The sequence below is a fragment of the Chenopodium quinoa genome, unplaced genomic scaffold, assembly GCF_001683475.1.
Source record: "Chenopodium quinoa cultivar QQ74 unplaced genomic scaffold, ASM168347v1, whole genome shotgun sequence".
In the NCBI taxonomy this organism is placed as follows: domain Eukaryota; kingdom Viridiplantae; phylum Streptophyta; class Magnoliopsida; order Caryophyllales; family Amaranthaceae; genus Chenopodium; species Chenopodium quinoa.
In genome coordinates, this window is record NW_018744693.1 from 2,027,853 (window position 1) to 2,043,217 (window position 15,365).

General features: G+C 33.7%; 3 protein-coding genes across 3 annotated transcripts; 1 reads left to right on the forward strand and 2 right to left on the reverse strand.

Moving 5' to 3' along the window:
• Positions 1-2,425: 2,425 nt before the first annotated feature.
• LOC110702383 (expansin-A7-like) lies at positions 2,426-4,074 on the reverse strand. Its single transcript, XM_021880085.1, has 3 exons — positions 3,839-4,074; positions 3,127-3,454; positions 2,426-2,927 (listed from the first exon to the last, which is right to left on the reverse strand). The coding sequence occupies exons 1-3, from the start codon at positions 4,005-4,007 to the stop codon at positions 2,615-2,617; spliced, it is 810 nt and encodes a 269-aa protein (XP_021735777.1). The 5' UTR covers positions 4,008-4,074; the 3' UTR covers positions 2,426-2,614.
• A 2,526-nt stretch (positions 4,075-6,600) lies between these two features.
• On the forward strand, positions 6,601-10,426 carry LOC110702536 (histone deacetylase complex subunit SAP18-like). The gene is made up of 6 exons (XM_021880257.1): positions 6,601-6,844; positions 8,389-8,421; positions 9,310-9,420; positions 9,525-9,620; positions 9,883-9,957; positions 10,110-10,426. Exons 1-6 carry the CDS (start codon positions 6,674-6,676, stop codon positions 10,140-10,142), a joined length of 519 nt encoding a protein of 172 aa, XP_021735949.1. The 5' UTR covers positions 6,601-6,673; the 3' UTR covers positions 10,143-10,426.
• An 80-nt stretch (positions 10,427-10,506) lies between these two features.
• On the reverse strand, positions 10,507-14,421 carry LOC110702535 (PGR5-like protein 1B, chloroplastic). The gene is made up of 11 exons (XM_021880255.1): positions 14,044-14,421; positions 13,190-13,311; positions 12,992-13,088; positions 12,774-12,874; positions 12,560-12,616; positions 12,260-12,336; positions 11,871-11,922; positions 11,648-11,758; positions 11,468-11,565; positions 11,318-11,394; positions 10,507-10,814 (listed from the first exon to the last, which is right to left on the reverse strand). Exons 1-10 carry the CDS (start codon positions 14,237-14,239, stop codon positions 11,325-11,327), a joined length of 981 nt encoding a protein of 326 aa, XP_021735947.1. The 5' UTR covers positions 14,240-14,421; the 3' UTR covers positions 10,507-10,814; positions 11,318-11,324.
• Between the last annotated feature and the right edge of the window lie 944 nt (positions 14,422-15,365).

Genomic DNA, 15,365 nt, shown 5'->3' on the forward strand with positions numbered 1-15,365 from the left:
CTTTCAGTAACTCCACTACCTCTATATTTTTTATTGCTTTCTCCAATTTTCCTAAAACTCCGTGCATGGAAAAATGGAACATGTATTCAAAAGCAGAAGGAGTATTTATATGAAGTATTATTTTCAAATAATAATATTAACACTTAATATTTACATAGGTTTTTCAGTGCGGCAAGCCACATGGTGCGGCACGGGTTACTTGTATTTTAGGGTTACTTCTATGGGTTACTTGTAGGGTGTTACTTGTATTATGAGGTTGCTTGTATCGTGGGGTTACTTGTATGTGTTAATTGTATTTTGAGTAACTCCTACAAGTAACTCCAGACCAAAATCCCATACTAAACCAGTAACACCTGATCAAAATCAGTAACACCTGATCAAAACCAGTAACACTCATACAAGTAACCCTATAATACAAGTAACACCTACAAATAACCCCTGACAAAACCAGTAACACCCTACAAGTAACAACCCCGACCAAAACCAGTAACACCCATACAAGTAACCCCACAATACAAGTAACACCTACAAGTAACCCCTGACAAAACCAGTAACACTCTACAAGTAACCCCGACCAAAACCAGTAACACCCATACAAGTAACCCCAGAATACAAGTAACACCTACAAGTAACCCCTGACAAAACCAATAACACCCTACAAGTAACCCCGACCAAAACCAGTAACACCCATACAAATAACCCCAAAATACAAGTAACACCTACAAGTAACCCCTGAAAAAATCAGTAACACCGTACAAGTAACCCTTGCCGCACCATGTGGCCAGCCACATACAAAAAATTGTATAATATTTAATATTCTGACACTCCTTAGCTTGTTGAACATTGTTTGTGATCATTTTATAGGTAAAGAGAAATATAATTATATGTGGTATTGCTAACCCCAGCCTCTCTCTTCTCGATCTCCAAAAACCATATCCTTCATTGTTGAATTTTGGAGGGACTTTCATCGGTTTTTATCAATGGAAAACCCCAATCGTTGTTTATTGTTTGCCTTTTCTCTTTGTTTTTGGTTGTTCTAAGTTTATAATAAATCTTCTCTCTTTTGAGGAAGGATTTGCCTTTTTGTTTGATGGATTGCTGTAAAGTTGTTTTATGGGTACATATATGTGCGCGATCGAAAAAGAGGTTTATCTTTTGATTACAATTAGATGAATCAGGCGAACATTTTCTTCATGGCTACAACATATCGATATATAGACCCCTTCATTGAAGAAGACTGTAATTCACAACGATGTGGAAGAGGGTATAAAGAATGTACGATTTGCAACAACGATCATAGCTTTGCTGAACGAATATTTTTATTTGATTCAATTGTCATGTATTTGTTTGATAAAAATATCTTTGTATATGTCGTATGACTTTTAATTTATGAATCAATATTTGTTAAAAAAAATTGTGGTATTGCTAGGTTGTATCAATATAGTATTCTTTATATATATATTTTTATAAACGTACAATTAGTTAAAGATATTAAAGCTTAAAAATTTACATTGACAAGCGTGAAAAGTATGATGTTAATATGATTATGAAACAGAGTTAGCTCCATCTCTTATAATTCCATTTGATTTCTTCTAAGACATATACTACAAGCAATCCTTATTAGCTTTGTAGTTAAAGTTAATCCTCTTTAATTAGCTAATACAGTAGTTGAATTATCTAATGATAAATCCCAATGCAATAGTACATCCTTCAATCCTTTTTGTTTTTCACATATCTTGACAATATTTTAAAGTTGAGATAATTTTCTAAATTAATTACACTCAATATGTTATATATAACATATTCATGTCGAGTCTTACTTGATTCGTCTCAATAAAGAGTTTATTAATATATAATGGCTACATTATTTACTAATATGAAAATATAGATATTTATGATCAAAGTAAAGTATTCACATACGTCCATAGTTAAAATGGGAAGATATTTTATGATCGAAAAAAGTATGTACAGTCAAAATTGAGTTTGAAGCAAGGATAATGAGGGATGCATCTTTAAAGTGCACTAGGATGGTGAGGAAGGGTGGGGTGGGAGAGAAAGATGGGATGTGATAGGCAAGGATGGAAGATCTTTGAATACATAAGATTATATAGGAGATCTGTTTGGGGAAAAAAGACATATATAGTGTCATTATATTGTATTTAACTTGGCTTAATCAAAAGAATAATAAATATTTTACCAACTTCAAAAAAACACGTATAAAGACAAATACAATAAAGAAAATTTGGAGATAATCAAGGAAAATTTGCAAATTGCAACCATTTAAAGTTCATATTTTCAAATTAAATGGCTGCAATTTGCAAAATATGAACTTTAAATGGCTGCAATTTACAAATTATCCGATAATCAAAGACGTACTATAAAACTTTAAATTTGGTGAATTTTGCATTATCTTTTGTATCTCGGAGCCACTCATTTCCACAATCGGCTACACTAAAGATACAAGATTTCAAACGAAGGAACTAAACATAATCATACAAAGAGATCCTATTCAAGGGTCAATTGGCATTGCATCTAAATAGGCGATGTTGCTACAACATTGACCAACAATAGGAAAAATAAAAATAAACATAGAAAATCAAGGGTGATAATTGTATCATCGGAAGTTGACTTTAGCTTGGTAAGTCATGCCTACACTCCAATAAGGTGGGACAACATTGTAAGCAACAATTGTCTCACGGGTGGAGTAAGATTGGATTTTGAAAGAAAGACATTGGCCTCCTAATTGACCAAAAGCTTGGTATGATGCTCCCCAATTGTGGCTCATGCTAATCCATCCGGTTCTAGATCCTTTCACCCACATTTTGGCTATGTCACCGGCACCACCAACGTTCATTACCGTTGTTAGCAACCAATAGTTGTTCCCTTGGAAGCTAAATCTTATCCCTCCCTTTTTCGCGCATGGAACCCTGCTTGGTCACCAATGAATATAAAAATAATTAAATTTTATTTTTACTGATTAGTAATAAGTTTTGACCAAATTATCGACTTAACCCAGACTTGCAGTTGTATAAAAAAAGCCTTAAAAGACCATTATAAATTAAAATTTTGTTATCTTTATACACAAAAAAAGAGTACTATTGAGCTTGTAGATGGATAGTTTATTACCTCCGGTATTGGACTGGAACGATGCCAGCCTTCCAAAAGGCAAGTTTCTTGAAGGCGGGCATGGAGAGGTCAAAATGGGCTCTAGGAGGGTTACACCAGCCACCGGCGTTGCTATCTTGAGCCCAGTTTGGAGGGCATAGATTTGTGGCCGTGATAGTAATGGAAGTCGGGCCGTGCCCACGACCCCTATTGCACCATTTTGATCCAACACACATAATTTGGTAGCAACTACCACAACCATATCCGTTGTTGAACAATACTGTGCTTAATGCAGCTGTATTTGTACCATACCCATTGTTAAACAAATTTCCATATCCACATGCTCCTCCTGTAAATAGGGGGGAAAATCAATATAATATTTCATACATTCTAATAATAAACGATTTATTAGTTAACTAGCTAGCTTAGGGTGTGTATAAAGAGAGGCACGCATAAGGCTCAATTATGCATATTAGATTATTAGTTGTATTTTTTACACACAAAAAAATGAGCTCATACACACCTATTTAGTGCATACATATGAGTGCAAAGTTACATGACAACATAAAAAGTAAAATATTATCTTCAAGACAGAAAATGAACCATTCCTATGTGATATAAAGTTAATATTATATTACATACACAATGCCACTAGCATATAGAAATTGGGTTATGTGCTATCGTATGAAATGTTATATTAATAAGGAAAAACAATAAAATTTTAGTAATTTACCCATGGTTTCAGAGGCACTATCATCTCCATAAAAAGTTGCATGAGCGTATTTCCATTTGCTTGGCGTGAAATGAGTAGCATATCCATTTGACAATCTCACCATTCCTAATACTACCACTACATAAAATAACAGACTAAATCGCCTTGAATTTTGCAAAATAGAAGCCATAATTTTGAAAGATAAATTGTTGCACTTTGGATTACAAAATCTGCTTACTAGATAACTTTTGAAAGATTGAGTGATGTTCGAGTTTTGGATGATTTAGATAACAAATATACATGGTTTATATAGTGTGCCAAAACAAATAGGAATGTACATACGTAACTAAAACTTAGTGACTCCCACGAATAGTTGTAAGGCAGAATAATTGAATATGCATGCACAAAATTAAATCTAATACGGTCCATAAACAAATGTTCAATGTTTTTGCTGATGGAAGATCAAAGGATCAACAACGTGCTAACAAGTTATACTATACTTTTAATTATGTATTTATCTAATAAGTCATTTGATTATTTGATCTTATTTTATTTAGAATGAATGGATATAGTATGTAGATTCATATATTTATTTGATTGTTGTTAAGAATATGTGGAACAAGCAGAACGTACTTAACTACTATACTATAATTAAGGTTTAACCACTTTTTTTATTAGTCACGTAGCCTATCACCATCTCCTAGTCAAATATCCTGTTTGGACTTTTAATAGATTAAAAACATCTGAGTTTACACTTATGTACTAGACCATTTCGAGCCAACCCACACGCTTGATTAGAATTGGACTATATAGCATGTATCATGCAATTTATGTATGTCGTCATCATGTTTTGGTGTGTCAAAATAAGCAACGCCACATTGACTCGGGGCCTGTTCTCTTCAGCTTAATTTCAGTTCAGTTCAATTCAGCTCCAATCAGTTCAATTACTAATTTACTACTCTCATAAACAGTGCGGTTCAGTTCAGTTCAACTCCAATCAATTCAATTCAATTCAGCTCAGCTCAATAAATCAGAACAGACCCTTAAGCTTATCAATGTTAATATAGAGGTTTTTGTTCTCTTTAACTTATTCAAATATTCCCTGTCTTACAAAAAAAAAACAAAAAAAAACAAAAAAAACCATTTTAACTTTGTACAGTTTTTAACCATCAATATTTTTTTATTATGTATTACCAAATTGATAATATAAACTTCCTTCAAAAAAAAATGATAATATAAACTACATTGCTACATATTGAATAAATCTCATAAACTATTGTTTTTTTAGTAGAAACAATTAAGATTCATTTTAGGACAAAAGGAGTAATTTTTAGTAGAAACAAATAAGTGTCATAAACATATGACCTAAAAACTAAACAAGTATGATAATAATATGATGCATAACGCACGTCTATGATTACTACATGCAAATACATTGCAGAACTGTACATGAATACATGGTTGCCCTAGGATTCTAAAAAGACTTCAAAAAAATTTACATTGCAAAAATTTACTTAATTGTCCTCATAAATGTTAATGTTAAGTACCTCATTTTCATAACTCTTAAAAACAGTTTGTATACATTTATACCCTACAAAAGTTTATGATATAGTTTATTCATCAAACAACTGACAAATTTTGACACGACATAACAATACGGTCAAAACTGGCTCGACACGAACACAAATTTATTTAGAGAAAACACAAAGTCGACACGACACGAAACCAGTCCGAACACGACTCATTTAGATAAAATGGTCAAATTATGCAATTATTGTATATTTTACATAGTTTTTTAATAGGTTTTGTGAACAACACAAAATTGATTCGGGACCAAATATGAACATGACATGACATGAGTTTTTGCCAGCTCTAATTAATACTGCTTGTGACATACAAGCAGGGGCGGAGCTGGCTAGGGTCCTGGTAGGGACGTGCCCTACCAAAAGCAAAAAAAAGAGTTGTTTAAGTGAGCTTTTTTAAATTAGTTAAATACTAAGTAGAATATGAAGGGTAAAACTATATATAGTTACCAACATCCTAGTGGTTAGAACACTAATTTTTCTATCAAAGGTCAATAGGTCATGGATTCTACTCCCTTACCCAACATCCTTTATTTTATTATAAAATTTTTGTGCTTAATGTTCTATTTACTTGATACAAAAATACAAATTAATATTTGAGCAAGATTACTTTTCCAATTAAGATTAATGAAATAGTAATTTTTTTTTTATATATATATTTCTTTTAACATATGCACACTCAAATCATTAGTTTTAGTTAGTATTTTGTATCAGGCTATTTGATATGAAGAGTGTTTAACGATTTTGACCCATTGGAAGTATTGTTTTTATTATTTATTTTTTTGAAGCAAGAATTATTATTATTATTATTATTATTATTATTATTATTATTATTATTATTATATGGGTCATTTCTTACAAACTTACATAGGTGGAGGTAACATGTGATGGATTTGGTTACTCTATAATTGAGGTTTGACAAATACGATTGTTAAATAAATTTTAATCTTGATATTAAGAACATCCCTTCACGATTATATTACTGCATAATTGTATCTAGATTGTTTTTAATTGAAAATTCTAAGGAGACGGGTTTTGGAGTCTTGATAAGAAGATTTTCCGATATCCAGTGTCCTACTATTATTAAAATCCTGTCTCCGCCACTATATACGTCAATTAAATAACGAACATGGTTAGCTATGGCTGTAGTATGCCTCAGCCTCGCGGGCATTAACCACCCTAGTAAGCTAAATAAATCCAACCCAATTCACAACACGAACGACTCACCCACAGTCATAGTTTTCCCTTCTCCGTATCGCGCACAGAAGTAGCAATGGAGAGAAAAAGAAGCAGAGAGGAGAGAGAAAGAGTTACCGGAGGCGCCGGTGACCTACCTCCTAGAAACTCCGGCCGCCCTCTTCCACCGCCTCCCCCTCTCCCTTCTCGAGGCTTTCCTGGGCTCCCTCCTCAGCGCGCCCGTTTCCAGCCCGTCGACCGTGAAAAGGTCCTTCCTCGTCATCTCTTCTTTTTTCTGCTAATTCTCAGATTATTTCTCAACTTTTATTGGCCCCAATTTGATTTTAATTGTTCTTGATTTGGAAATTTGGAATTTAGGGTTTAGGGTTTAGAGTAGGGTTTTCTGTTTGTTCGTCCCCAAATTCAGGGTCTGGTTTTAATTGAGATTCTTTACGCTTAATTGGGTTAATTATTGTAATTTGGTATTGAGTTAAGGTGATTTTATTAGAGAATTGTTCATTATTTTGAGCTTTGGGCTCAATTCTATGGTAAAAGTCCTAAAATTTTATGCTTTACTATAGTAGAATCACTCAGGATTCAATTAGCTTGATTGAATTCATAAGGAAGTGTGTAATCGTTATATTCTCTGCCTATTAGGTAGCTGAAGGCATTATTTGTTTGCGTTTGAGTGAAAGTGGCATCTTCTTACCCCCTATATACCAAACACCCTACTGGAATATTGGGTATTAGTTGACTAGTTGAGCATAAAGTTGCAGTGAATTGATTGAGTTTGCGAGTTTCTAGGTATCATTAACTTAGAGAATGAAAGAATGAAGGAATTAAGGCAGCCTTTCTTGCCTTAGTGTTTGAAATTATGCCTAATATACTTACATACTTGGATGGGGTTCACATATTTGAGATAATTCTGTGGCTGTCAATTATCGTGATTTAATTTTGCTGAGGGGATAGGAGTTCGATAGTCTTTTTTACCTTTAATTATGGGTATGTTCGTAAGTGTCATCATGTGGTGGTGCCATCAAAATTGGGGATGGTTTTATTATATTTTAGGCATATTGGATTCAGAAATATGGGAATGCAAGCTTTTCTTATAGCCTGTTGACTTGTTGAGGAGCCTTTCCCCTTTAATAAAAATTGGAAAGAAGCTTTTCCGAAATATTTTGGACAATTCATATATTCTTCTTATCTATTATGTTGAGGATTAGAGGCTCTTGAGGAACTATAGTCATAGCATTGCGTTTTTTTATGCTAATTTAGCCATAGCATAGCACATTGTAAACATGGCAATTAGTGTGATTAGTCATTTGATGTGTAAGAGTTGACAAGTGTATCAATGGAAGTGCAATTTATTAATATTGACAGATATGATTCAATTAGAATTCTGTTCCTGCTGCACTGTACTTGAACCAGTGAGATTTAAGAGTCGAAATCTGTATATCTCAAATCTTTCTCACTCTGTTGATCTGTGATATGTATGTATGACATAGTAAAAGTTGTGGAAACTGCTAATAGCTATTTACTTTATCCTTCACGTTCTATCATAGTCCTACTTTAAAATTATCAAGTTTTGTTTATGTTGGGCTTCCTTAATTATGGTATGCCTTTCGTGGAAGATTTGGAGTGCAAATCAATATAACCTTTCGGCTGTGCTTTATTTAATTTCTCTCTCTCCAGGATTTTGTGTTGAAATTTGAAATGTAACCCTAAATTTAGTATGATTTTGTTGTATGCTTTTGCTTTTTCATGTGATTTCGAAGAGCAACTAAACTGACTTTCTGTTCTTTTGAAATGCAGACTTGTCCATTGTTGCTTCGGGTTTTCACTAAGGTTAGTGATCATCCTTTAGTCTGTAGTTTGCAATGATCCTGGATTATGTCAGCTATCTATTTCTGTTTACATTTTGTTTATCATTATGCATTCTTATTATAGAACACTATTTTCTTGATACAATGTTGCACGGAGTTAGGGATTTCATATATTTGTGAAACTGCTAAACCCTGAAACTTTCAATAAAGTGAATACTCTGATTTGTTATTAATTGTTTTTTTTAGTTAGATGTTTACCTAATAGACTGTTTGATGACATTTTAAAAGTGCTGTCTCATGCTCAAATTTGAGATACACGAGTAGTTTAGAATATATAGTCTATAAACTTTTGAGTGTTGGAATGAAAATTTCATTGGATTATTAACTTATAGAGAAATTGAAAGAAGTGTCTTACTCATGGGTGGAAATGCTATATGAATCTAGACAATTACTTATCTGCTGGGTATTAGATTTTAGTGACTGCTAATCCTATCATTTTAGTACATCTTATTGAAGTACTGGACTTCTAAGAAGTACTGTATTTCTAAAGATGTGTCTTGTCCTTGTTGTAAAAAGAAATCTGGGACACGCATGTCATATATCAATGACCTTCATGTTGTCAGTTGTAATGTTTTAAAATGAAGCTGGTACAGGAATGATTGAATTCTCTATGGAAGAGTAAATGATATCATATGCTTGCAGTGCTGCAAATGAATAGTTGTTGCATCATATTCCTGTCAGTCTGTCTCTCCAAAAATCTTCCTTCTCCATGAGACCATATGATATTGATGAGCTGATGTTAATGATATTGCTAAAATATACTGCTGTGCTCTAGTATGCATTTCCTGGTTTGTTGAACTGATTTATTTGGCAATCAAGCTGAATTTAAAATTGATTTCTGTTCTTATAGATTGGAGGTCACCATACCCAAGAAGATTTTTCAGTGAGAGGTAAGGAACCCAAGGATGAGGTTCAAATATATACTTGGATGGATGCTACGCTTCGAGAGTTGACTGATCTTGTATGTTTGCCAACATTTGTTTAACACTTCGTATTAGTCATATTATCTTTTACCTTCCCTCATTTATAGGTTTCATGTGTGATATTGATTGTTATAACCTTCAGGTGAAGGAAGTTTCTCCAGCTGCCCGAAGACGAGATGCAAAATTGTCATTTGCAGTTGTATATCCTGATAAAAATGGGCGTATGCAAGTAAAAAAGGTATATTTTGCATCCTCTAGATTGTCTATAACTAGTCTCTCAATGCTTTCAGACTTCTCACTTGTCCTTATAGATTTGTCTATATAAAGTGGGACATCAGTTCCTGTTTACAATGTGTGTGTGTAACTATAATAAAAGTAAGTTAATTAAATTAAGGTGCTAGGATTTTTCTTCGTCCTTGTGGAAATTTGACATGTCAGTAAAATATGAACATACTCTTTGAGTTTGATCAAGTTTAACAGCATATTTCAACATTGTTTAGGTGGGTGAAACCTTCTCGAATGGAAATAAGAGACGCTTAGATGACAACAAAGCCTTGGCTGAAATATACTTCCAGGTATCATTTGATTATGATTACAACAAAGCCTTGGCTTAAATCTTACTTTGGCATTACATATCCTATGTCTCTAATGGATCAAAAGCCTCAATTGTTTCTTTATAGTTGTCTTCTCCTCGGAATATATGTTGATTGTTTATTATATTTTGTAGATTGGAGATTACTTGGATGTATCAATCGAGTAGATCAGGGATGGCTGCATCTGATGGCTGCAGATGCAATGTTACTGAGGCATAGATGTTCTCAACCAGTGTACAACTAGTTATTTACGCATGGTTGAGGTGGTTTGTGATGCCCGAAAATTGGCATAACAGCATTACATCAATCATTGCTTAAGTTTTCTTCTTGTATTCAAATTTTAATATTAGTATGAACAGTAGTGTCAAACTCTTATCAATTGTTTTTATAGCATTCAAAAGATGCCTAAATGAAGTTGCTGATAATAGCAAACGCCTCAATTAGTTTCTAACTGTATCCATTTGCTTAATTTCTTATCATTCTGCCTTGGCTTGTGCCATCAATCGTGTACAATATCAGAGGACATTTACATGAACATATAATTGAGTTGTTTGTTTCACTGGAATCCAATGGTTCAAGAGCCTGTATAAGAATTACATACAGAGAATATTCACTTTTACTCTGCCTCTAGTATGCAGGAAGTTTACTGGAATATACATAGGTTACCGAAATTTATTTGTGAACTATTACACCCTACAAATTTGCGACAAGCAGTTCAGAAGAGCCTGTTGATCTTAACCATCTAAATCTTCAAAGAAATACATATTCCTCTGGTATAACACAAGTTCCACACATTTGCATTTTCGGCTGAACATACACTTCAATAGCTTGCACAAAGTCTGCAAAAAGCAACCATCTTCAAATGATTATGATTTTATTAAGATCATCTAGTTTGGCATGAATAATAAGAAATTTTACTCATTTTATATATTTGAATATTCCTAAGTTTTAGAGGTATATTTTTGAAAAAGATTTAAGTGCTTTTTAATATTTTCCAATCTATTAGGGGTCTAATGTATATTCCCTCCGTTCCTTTTTATTGATTACGCTTTGATCATTTATCTTCTCATAAAAAATTTCTAAACTTAACCAACAAATAGAATGGAGGAAATAGTATATTACTGAGAAAAATAACTATTTAAAAATATTCAAACTGTTTCAATTTGCAGTTTTCATAAAACTAATATAAGGATCATGACAAACATGGGTTCATTCATGTCAATAGCTTTTCTTTTAAAAATTTAACACATTAGTGTAACTAGCCAAACAGGTGAGCAACTCATTAACTTCAGCAGAGTTATATCAGGAGATTGCACTTTGCAGGCAGTTTTAATGTGTATACCTTCTCCTTAAGCTTGGCTTCCTTCTGGTATTGTCAATAGACGCATTTTTGAATCGAATTCTAATTCCGTGCTACAGCTGCAGAAGATGTTTCATAGTGATTATTATACAGGAAAGAATACAAGATTTTAGCAGTATATTTTTTTCTTACTTTGAGCATTTCACTTTGTTGGTGGCACCACCACTGGAAACCGAAAGAATAGTCCCAAAAAAGGAGAGGTTCTCTGTACCACAGTTAGGACAAGTACCCTAGCAGACGGCAACAGTGTTAAACACAATAATTTGGCACACAAAAATCAGACTAGTATGATTTAGATTTGTGGAACATTACCTTCAAAATGAGGAAATCTCGAACAATAAGCTTTGTAATGGCCTGAGATAACCACAGTATTGCAGGCAGAGCAGCAAACCATGTGAAAATGAAACTGAAAGGCTCTGGAAGCTGCATTGACACAGAACAGAATGATCAAATTGTCGAAGCTACTGATGAATAGATAGGAAGGAATTTCGATAGACAACTCTGAGATTCTTGCAACAGGAAGTGAGGTTATTACCTCCAACAGGAGTGTGATCTCAAATCCAGTCAAATCATCCAGGAAGAAAAACCTGTTCAAGTGTTGAGCCATTTTTTACACTTCAGAATTGATCATATGTAATTCTTCTAGTGACAGATATAAACAAGTTAATTATGTTACTCAGACTCATCAATTCATCTCAAGGACCTGTGTCAGATCCTCGACACTCCAACTTAGGTATAGACTTGACACCTAACACTTCTTTTGGATCAACAATTGAAAATATTATTATGACAGTCTGGTATTTATATGTGGACAAATGGCATGCCTGACATGGGTGCTTGAGTTTGAATAACTTAGGCTGATATGTTGACAGGAAAGGGAGAGAGTGCAGTAAACAGATTTCAGAAAATCAACATGATACTCACAGTCCAAGGGCAACGACAGCAGCTGGAACGTTCAACAGGAACATTTTGAAGTAGTCGACAGTGAGATCACTGTAAACCTGTCAAATGAGAGCTTGTTAGAAAGAAATAAATCCTCATGGAGTCATGGACTCTAGGACATTGAAAGAAAATATGAAAGATACATATGAACAATGTCAGCTACTTATCTTGCAAATATTGAATTTTTTTTTAACACATTAGCATGTTAATAATCAAGAAAGCAATACATGCATCAACACCACTGCTATAGGAGCATTAAGAGGCTAATGGAAAATTGCCAACCTTTCTACTCCTAAGACTGCATCGAGGACCCTCCACAACGATCATACTACCTTCCGTCTGAAAAAAAAAGTGAGGGCATTAACAAGTCAAGCACAATTGACAACAGGTCAGAAGATAAAACGAGTAAAGAAAAGTACTTCAAACAGACAAGACAGTTGACAAGAAAGAAATCTATTTCAAGCAATCATAATATTGAGTATTTGTAGATACTGACCTTAAGTTTCAGCTTTAGTTCATCAAACTCTTTATCAGACAAAATTGGATTTCCAGCGACATATGCCATGGAAGCTTCTAAAAACCTCTGCTCATCAGGACCTGTTTGATGAATTAGTCAAGAAAATGAAGCAAGTTAAGCCTATTAGCATCATGATTATAAGTCAGGAAACAACTGAATAACTTCAGATGTTTTGACAATGTATCATTGAAACTAACTTAGCATTACTACGCTGCTTCCTTCCCACATTAACTCTTCCTTGAGATTGTCAAATTCCTCGTTTGACATGACAGCCTTTCCCTCATAGTAGAATGACTGATACAGAAAAAGAGTTCGTGTTATAATGTCTGAACTCAAATGTTTTGTTCTGACTACTAAAGATGCAGCGAAAACAAAGAAAGTTAATGTATGCATACTTGCAGCGCTTGTAAGAATTCCTGTTCCATCTCCCCTATTGATTTCTTTCCCTTCTTCTGGTCAAGACTGCAGTACTGCAACATATTACTGTCTACCATTTCGTCTTCTGCTTCAGTTTGACCTGTAAATTACAATAACTCGACTTTCAGTTCTCATTTTCACATCAGAACAACTTAAAAAACACAGAAAAAACATGTTTTTCAGGGAATCAAATTATACCTTTAAATTTGGAGAATAAAATTACTAATTGAAGAATTTAATTTGAATTGATGAGAGTGAGGACTACATTGAGCTCAAAAATACATTACACTCCTTATGTACCCACATCACTAATGTCGCGATCATGATCAAGAGGCCAAGTCCTAAACTATAAGAGCACCACTAATACTATATACAGAGTACATATGTATTTGCATAATCTAAATCATCATTATATAACCTCGGTATATGTTTGAATGATCAAACCTATATATATTAATAATGTTATGACCAAATATATATAAACTATTGTTAATTGTCTAAAAAAACAACCTAAACTAACATCTTTTCCGTGAGAATTGCATTCCATTGACTATGAATATATACAAATTACATGCTCTAATCAAGCCACTAATTAAGCTAAGAGATATACATCAAAATATTCACAGCTACAAACTAGGAAACTAATATATACAAAGTCAAAGATATATTAACAACTAATATATCTTAACACTAACTATGATGGTTAGATCAATATTTAATACTATAACATAAAATTAGAAAATTAGAATAACAATATTTTTTTTGAAAAATAGAATAACAATCAATATTTAAACAAGAAAGAAAATATGTAAGGATGTCATTTGGGCAAAACCTTGCTTATCAGTAGCAGCGTTGGGGGTAAGCAATAAGAATCTACGTCGAACCGCAAGACGGCGAACACCCATGAACTGAGCAGAAGCATCCTTGAATGAAGAAGAAGCAGAGAAGATTGTAACTGCGCGTTTTGGAGTTGGAGCAGTAAATATCCTAGGTGAAGTTAAAGCTGCTACACCTAGTTTGGAAGCCATTTTTTTAGCTTAAGATGCTAATTGTGTTTTATTTTTTTTACCCTTTAATTATTATTTTTTGAGCTCAAAGAAAAGAGCATAATGTTGTAGTTGAAAGGAATAATGGTAAAGGAGTTTTCTGGGCATTTTGGTTTGGGTTTGGAGATAAGGCAAATGGTTGATTGTGTGGAGGGAAATGAAAGAGGGTTTCGAAAAAGATCTCTATTTGTTGGAATTCTTGTTGGTGTTGTTTTTTGATTTTGGTAGTTAATCTGCCATGTCATTGAGTTGGCCAGGTGGATTGTTTTCTATTGGCTCGTCGTTATGGGTTCGTCGACTTGTCTTAGGTTGACAAGTGGTTGGAGTATTGTTGCCACGTGGTTGCATTGAGGTGGGCTTAATTGTACAAGATTATCTTTTAATTATTTTTTTTTCCCTCCATTTCATATTGTTCTTCCAATTTGGAATTTTTTGTGAGACAAAATTAGACAGAATAGGAAGAACAATATGAATCGGGAGGAGTATACAATTTACTATTCAGACCACATGAATAACATAATTATGGTTGTGACCTGTGTCTCGTTTGGGCCCACGTCTATGGGTTTAGCTAGGCTTAGCGAGCTATATGTTGTGCCAACTTCAAAAGGGCGGCAGTTCGTATCCTGCCCAGGCCAAATCCACATGCCATTGTGTCATGCTAGCAGGCCTAAGCCAAAGTTTGTTATGTCAAGACAGGGCATGTTTAGGGGTGTAAATGAGCCGAGCCGAGCCGAGCCGAGCACTACCTTGTTCATGTTCAGTTCATTTAACTTAGGCGAGTCCGAGCACGATCCCTAACTTTTAAGCGAGCTCAAAAATCTCTTCAAGCTTGGCTCATTTAGAATAATGTATGTTCATGAACAACTCATTTATTAAAAGAGTTGATAAATGAGTAATTCATGAATGCGCTTAATAATAAACGAGCTTTTATAATAAACGAGCTTCGTACTTTTGAATAAATCAATAATTCATGAACATAAATAAACCATTTATCTTTCACCAAAAAAAAAAAAACCATTTATTAAACGAGTTCGTGAAAATAAATAAACAAGTTGTTCAGGAACATATTTGAACGAGCATATCTATGTTCGTGTCCAAGCTCATTTAT

Excerpts from the sequence above, each read along its gene's own strand:
- LOC110702383 (XM_021880085.1), bottom strand. The coding sequence starts at position 4,007 with ATGGCTTCTATTTTGCAAAATTCAAGGCGATTTAGTCTGTTATTTTAT. Across the intron at positions 3,455-3,838 it reads TAGTGCCTCTGAAACCATGG|GAGGAGCATGTGGATATGGA; the intron begins GTAAATTACTAA and ends CCCTATTTACAG. Across the intron at positions 2,928-3,126 it reads GTTCCAGTCCAATACCGGAG|GGTTCCATGCGCGAAAAAGG; the intron begins GTAATAAACTAT and ends GTGACCAAGCAG.
- LOC110702536 (XM_021880257.1), top strand. The coding sequence starts at position 6,674 with ATGGAGAGAAAAAGAAGCAGAGAGGAGAGAGAAAGAGTTACCGGAGGC. Across the intron at positions 9,621-9,882 it reads GGCGTATGCAAGTAAAAAAG|GTGGGTGAAACCTTCTCGAA; the intron begins GTATATTTTGCA and ends AACATTGTTTAG. Across the intron at positions 9,958-10,109 it reads TGGCTGAAATATACTTCCAG|ATTGGAGATTACTTGGATGT; the intron begins GTATCATTTGAT and ends TATATTTTGTAG.
- LOC110702535 (XM_021880255.1), bottom strand. The coding sequence starts at position 14,239 with ATGGCTTCCAAACTAGGTGTAGCAGCTTTAACTTCACCTAGGATATTT. Across the intron at positions 12,875-12,991 it reads AAGCAGCGTAGTAATGCTAA|GTCCTGATGAGCAGAGGTTT; the intron begins GTTAGTTTCAAT and ends TTCATCAAACAG. Across the intron at positions 12,337-12,559 it reads GCAGTCTTAGGAGTAGAAAG|GTTTACAGTGATCTCACTGT; the intron begins GTTGGCAATTTT and ends CTCATTTGACAG.